Consider the following 6,000-nt stretch of genomic DNA (forward strand, 5'->3'; position numbering starts at 1 on the left):
GCACTTACTGGACATGCCATCACAATTTCACATGGTTCCTCATCATTTCTTAACAAAAGCTTGTAATGCAGTTACCTATTTGGGATGTGCTGAAAATACATGGAGAAGACATGGATGGGAACAATAAGAAATTATTCCCATCAGAAATTATGCATCACCCCCAGGTTTAAGCCCTCATCCTTTTATTGCCAATAAATCTGTTGTACAATTTGGCATCAGACTGATGCCAATGAGAGTGTGTCTGTGCTTGGGGCTGCAGGTCAACACTGCGTGAGGAGGAGAAGCTTAGAGCTTAACCCAGGAGAAAAGAGAAAGCAGAGACCTCGCAGGCAGAGGTGAGTGGTCAGCAAAGGTCTGTCCTTCAGACATTTCTCATTTCCTGAGGCAATGGAAATAGGACAGCACTTAGCAGATACAACACAAAAAAAGTTTTTCTGGGGGAGAGTGGTGTCAAACATTGTATTCCTGCATCTACTTCTGCATCTTTCCTATTATATACAGTAAGAAATTAACATATTTTTATATGGCTGTGACTGATGTAGAATTGCTCATAATTGTAATCCATTTTCTCTTCTTCAGCTCCCTGAAATTGCCTGCAAATATTATTGAAAATGAACATTCCCTTCAGTACTGAATGCAATAGACCAACATGCAATAGCTTTTACAGAAGTTCCAATACAGAAAAGGTAAAAAAGCACTTTAATTATAAATTATTCAGAAATACTTTATATGAAATAAAATGTCAACGTGAAGAAAGCACAAGATGATGCAGCATCCTATTATGAAATGATAGGGCATAAAAATAATCTTTTTGCCATCTATCAAAAGTGAAAAACACCTATTGTATAAGAACACAGACTTTCTGGGGAATGAAACTAGCTTAACATGACATTATTGCTGCAGGGGTGTATGTCAATATGTCCCTTATGAAAAACAGGAGGATTCTTCTATGAGGTTTTGGGCTTGACTCACTGATGTGTTAATTTATATTGTTACAACTCTTCTTAGACCAAGTCCTGCACCAGCATGAAACTGGCACAGTGCACAAGATAAATCAGGCCCAATTTTACCACACTAAAAATCAATTCTTATCAGCTGCAGAATGATTAAGTGGGAAAATGTGTCTTTTGTAAGGGTTGTTTGCCACTTTTTCTCCGAATTTCTATCACAACTTCTGCTGAATAACATCCAACATCTCCAGTAGTGTTTCAGACACAAGACTGAATCAGAATCAGCTCAGCTACATTTTGGGATTTTCTTACAATAACTAATACATGTTTCCCACTAAAAAACAGTACCTACAACCTGACAATCCAAAAAAACCACCAAACTTTCATTGTCATTAAAGTGACTAAAAGAGAGAATACATCTGGATCCCTGGAAATACAGTAACTTTTCCAAGAATCTGAAGAAATATTTCATCTCTTCAATCCCAGCCTAGGAAGTCTTTAAATTCAGCACAGAGGTGTTTTCACCTGGTGCAGCTCCTCTGCTTGTGAAGAATCACAGGGTCAGTCACCAGAAGGATCCAGGTAAGAAGCCACCTTTAATTCCAGGCTGGGCACCCTCCCTGTCCAAGTGACCGAGGAGCCAGGGCAGCACCACGTCACAGGGAGCAGATGTGGCACAAACACCCTGCCTGGTGAACCCAGAGCCTCCCAGAGAGCCACGGGGGAACACTGTCCTGCAGAGATAAGGCTGCCAGGGGCTGCCAAGCCTGCCTCTGGACTGTACCATCCCATGACACAGCTGTAATACACACGTGACAGGATGCTGGACTATGACAGAAGGGTTGGAACCATTGATGGCTTTGTTCCATAGCAAGGTAAATGTACGTAAATCAACCACGCTGTGGTCCCACCTCATTTCCTCTCCTGACCACACAGCCTCTGGCATTTTTCCTCACACTGGCTGCAGACCTCATGCACCCAGGCAACAACCTGCTTCCCTGAGCTGCTTCAGAGAAAAACTCACTTCAAAAGTGTTCAGCTGGATTGTCTCCAAGAACTGACTGGCCGTGTCTTCACACGAGTTCCTGTGCTAGCAGAAGGGTAAGGACAGAACCTACAAGTGCCACTAGAGACACGAAGAGGTGAAGAGGTTGTGCTGTTCCAGAGCAAAGCAGCACCTCACCAGGAGTGAGGCCCATGCACTTCACATGTTGTGCTATATAATGCTCTCTAGGGACTGCACAGCACGGGATAACCTCGCTTGTGTGGGACCGAGTTATCCAGCAGTGTGTTCACAGGGGTAATTGTGAACTAGGATGTTTCTGTGACTACTCACCAATTTTCCTCATTCTTTGTTTTAGCAAAGATAAGAGTAAATTTAATCCTAATTTTGCATTTACCTGTTTTTAATGATCATTATTTTTTCAGTTATGCTCAACTTCCCCATCTATTCTGTGTAGTTTTCATGCCTGAATTACAGGAAGCTTTTCCAGTGCTGACTTTCATATACTTATTAGATGGAGTTGCAGTTGACCTCAAGGCAGATGTATATCAGATAAGAAAACTCAGAACACAAAAGGCAGGGGTGAAGCAGTCTGAATCAGAAATGCAGCTGACGTATCTGGACCTTATTAAAGCATTTGATACAGTGCCTCAAAAAAAATGTACTTGAAATATTAATTCGTATTTACGTGTATCTGAGGACTTTCATGTGTTTTGAAAATTGTTGGAGGTTGTAGGGTTATGAAAGTGACAGTAATATTAAAGAAAAGGGCAGTACCTGGGATAATCTGACATCTTTTAACAGTGAGCTAATTAAATACCAAGATGATGCTAACTGGGAAAGAGTGGCAAGCAAAACCACCAAACCAAATCAAACCAAAATAAAAACCTACACAAAAACCCAAAACCAATATAGACAAACTACCATAAACACACATTTTAGAATATAAGAATGTCTGAGTAAATACAATGGGAGTTCATTTTAAAAAAGGAAGTTACCAGAGTTAGATGAAAAAGTCCAAATTCATCAGGCAGATTAGCTCTAAGATTGCAAACCAGTGTGGGCCTTTAAAAAAGGGCAATTTTTGACTCCACAGGCCGAGTAGCTGTGCAGTATGGACAGTGACAGCAAAAGTCATCTTCTTTCTTTTTTTTTAGAGATACAACCAACATTTTTAAAGGATTTTAAAACATCTCTTAGGATAAATTATAAAAACAATGTCTCTCTGTATGGAGAACATTCCTACTTTTCACTGTTTGACTTTAGCCCATGATTTCAGTTTATGCTAAGCTAAGACATGCTCCTTCTTTTGCTAGGACAATCATCAGATCTGTCATCACAGTTTACAAACATGCTACTTTTTATCTTTCCAACAAGTCAGTCTTTCTAAACAATGGTACCCTCGCTTTATTTGGCTCTTCAAGAATGCTCAGAGCTCAAGAACAAAGCCCTAGCACAGAGAGCACTGAGAAGGAGAGAGCTTTCCTCAGCATTTGCCGTGAAGCACGCCTGATCCAGCATGTCCCGGGGCAGAGGAGGGCAGAAGGCATCCAAGATGACACTGCTCTCAGGCTAGAGTTGATATGCCCAAGATGCAGCTTTAGCAAGACAGCAGGGCAATGCAGTGTACCTGAAACCTGGGCCTTACTTGCCTAGAGCTATCCTCAGAACTGCAGAGGGAAATAATCACTGTTATGGCCTCTGCTACACCTGAAGGTAAAAGAGTTTCTCCAGAGAGTTCCCTGATGAGACAGCGCAGACATTGATGTAGTGAAATCTATCAGGCTGTTTAACATTACCAGCTATGGACATCTCACTGATTGGATGGTTTTTCATTAAACTGGGGGAAAGCTCTCAATTGTATAGCGATGTCAGGATGTAAATAACAACATCAGCAGCTCCTTCGGCCTCCAGCTTCCAGAATAAATACCTCTTATTTTTCAGTGTGCACAAAGAATGAGAATCACAGTGCACAAAATGTTCTTTCCTAAAAGCAGTAAAATACCAGTTAGCCTGTGAGCTGCGGTGTATGAAAGAGATGTCACCCTGCCTTCCCAAATTAACCCTTTCTCTGCCGTGTTCGTGCCTAACGAGTATCATGTCATTGTAACTGCGAGTTCCAAAGTATGCTGACAGTGGGGAATCCTCGTCAACTGTTAAAATCAACAGAACGCTTTAGAAAAATACACTCCAGGATTAAAAGGCTGCCCGGCGCCCAGGCGTGTTCCCCGCAGCGCTGCAGGGCGGAGGGACTGCAGAGAGCACCGAGCCCCGCGGGGTCGTGCCGCGGGGGCGGCTCCCGCCGGCGAGCCAGCAGCGAGGCGCTGGCAACCGGCATCGCCGCGGCAGCGGCCCGGCGCCGCACGGCCGTGCCGTGCCGTGCCGGGCGGTGCCGGGCCGTGCCCCACCGCACCGCACCGCACGCCAGGCGGGCAGCAGAGAGGCACCGCAACCACCGCCGCGCACCGGCGGCCGCTCCCGGGGGCGGGCGGCGCCGATCCCGCCCCCCGCCCGCGGCAGCCGCCAGCAGCCCCCGGCAGCCGCCAGCGCGGCGGGCGACGCAGGCAGGCGGCCGGCGGCCCTCCCTCCATCCCCCGCCTTCCGCGCCGGGCCGCGCCGCAGCCCGCGGGCGCGGCCAGGAGGCGGCGGGGTCGCGGCTGGCCCGGCTCCCGCCCGCCTGCCAGGCGCGGGGCGGCCCGGCACTCCCCGCCTTTCCGCGGCTCTCCGTCCCCCTCCGGCGAGATGTTATGGCCGAGCCGGCGCAGACGGGCGGCGTAGGGCAGGGCGGGCGGCGGGAGGATGAGGCGGCGGCGGTGGCGGCGCCGCCGGCGGCCGCCGCCCCCAGCTCGGAGGACTACGAGTGCAAGATCTGCTACAACTACTTCGACCAGGAGCGGCGGGCGCCCAAGCTGCTGGAGTGCCTGCACACCTTCTGCCAGGAGTGCCTGAGCCAGCTGCACCTGCGCGCCGCGCAGCATCCCCCCGCCGGCGGCGCCGAGCCGGGCCCGGGGCGCTCGCCCGGCGGCTCCCTGGCCTGCCCGCTCTGCCGCCACCGCACGGCGCTGCCCGACCACCGCGTCCACGGCCTCCCGGTCAACACCAAGCTAGCCGCCGCCTGCCCGCCGCAGCTGCGGGCCCGCGACCCGGTGCCGCAGGACCGCCTGCCGCCGCTGCCGCCCCGCCGCCCGCCCCGCGCCCGGGAGGCGGCGGCCGCCCTCGCCCCGCCGCCCCCCGCCCCCGCCGGGCCGCGCTCCTCGGGCGGCGGCTACGAGAGCTGCCAGAGTTGCAAGCGGGCGGCGCTGAGCGCCGGCTGCGTGTGCGTCGTCGTCTCCTTCCTCTCCATGGTGGTGCTGCTCTTCACCGGCCTCATCTTCGTCAACCAGTACGGCGGGGACGCCGCGCCCGGCGCAGCGGCATCGCCGTCGCCGGTGGGGCCCATCTGCCTGTCGGTCGCAAGCATCCTCGCCCTCTTCTCCGTCGTCGTCACATGGCTCATCTGCTGGCTCAAGTACCGGCCCGAGGCGGCCACCGGCGGGGCCACGGCCAACGGCTCGGCGCGGGGCCGGGCCGCCCGCAGGAGCGACACGTAGCCGCGGCGGAGCGGAGCGGGGCCGGGCCGGGCCGGGCCGCGCGGGGCGGGCTGAGCGCGGCCGGGCCCGGCGGAGCGGGGACAGCGCGGCCGCTGCTCCGGGAGCCCCGGCCGGGGCTGAGCCCCGAGCGGCCGCGGGGCGGGCGGGCGGCGGCAGGGCGGCGGGCGGGCGGGGCGGGCTGACAGGTGCCAGCCCTGCCACGGCCGCCGACCGCACGCCCGGCCCGATGTCGCGGTGGGCCCCGCGGCGCTGGCACAGCCCGAAGCGGCGGGGATGGGCTGCAGGGTGACCCGGCGAGGGGTCTCGGAGGGTCCGGCCGCTCAGGAGGGAGGGCAGGGCGCGCCTTGCCGGCAGAGATGGCTGGAAGGGCCTCCCTGGGGAGCTGGAGCTTGGGATGTGCGCGGTCCCCGCCTCTGCGGGAGCGCATCCCCGGGTGCTGAGCTCCTGATGCAGAAGG

General features: G+C 53.3%; 1 protein-coding gene across 1 annotated transcript; it reads left to right on the forward strand.

Annotated features, from left to right (window-relative positions):
- Window positions 1-4,482: 4,482 nt before the first annotated feature.
- On the forward strand, window positions 4,483-5,562 carry RNF228 (ring finger protein 228). Its single transcript, XM_068200063.1, has one exon. It carries the CDS (start codon window positions 4,701-4,703, stop codon window positions 5,541-5,543), a length of 843 nt encoding a protein of 280 aa, XP_068056164.1. The 5' UTR covers window positions 4,483-4,700; the 3' UTR covers window positions 5,544-5,562.
- The last annotated feature ends 438 nt before the right edge of the window (window positions 5,563-6,000 follow it).

Source organism: Anomalospiza imberbis, chromosome 10 (assembly GCF_031753505.1).
Source record: "Anomalospiza imberbis isolate Cuckoo-Finch-1a 21T00152 chromosome 10, ASM3175350v1, whole genome shotgun sequence".
Classification (NCBI taxonomy): Eukaryota; Metazoa; Chordata; class Aves; order Passeriformes; family Viduidae; genus Anomalospiza; species Anomalospiza imberbis.

Excerpts from the sequence above, each read along its gene's own strand:
- RNF228 (XM_068200063.1), top strand. The coding sequence starts at position 4,701 with ATGGCCGAGCCGGCGCAGACGGGCGGCGTAGGGCAGGGCGGGCGGCGG.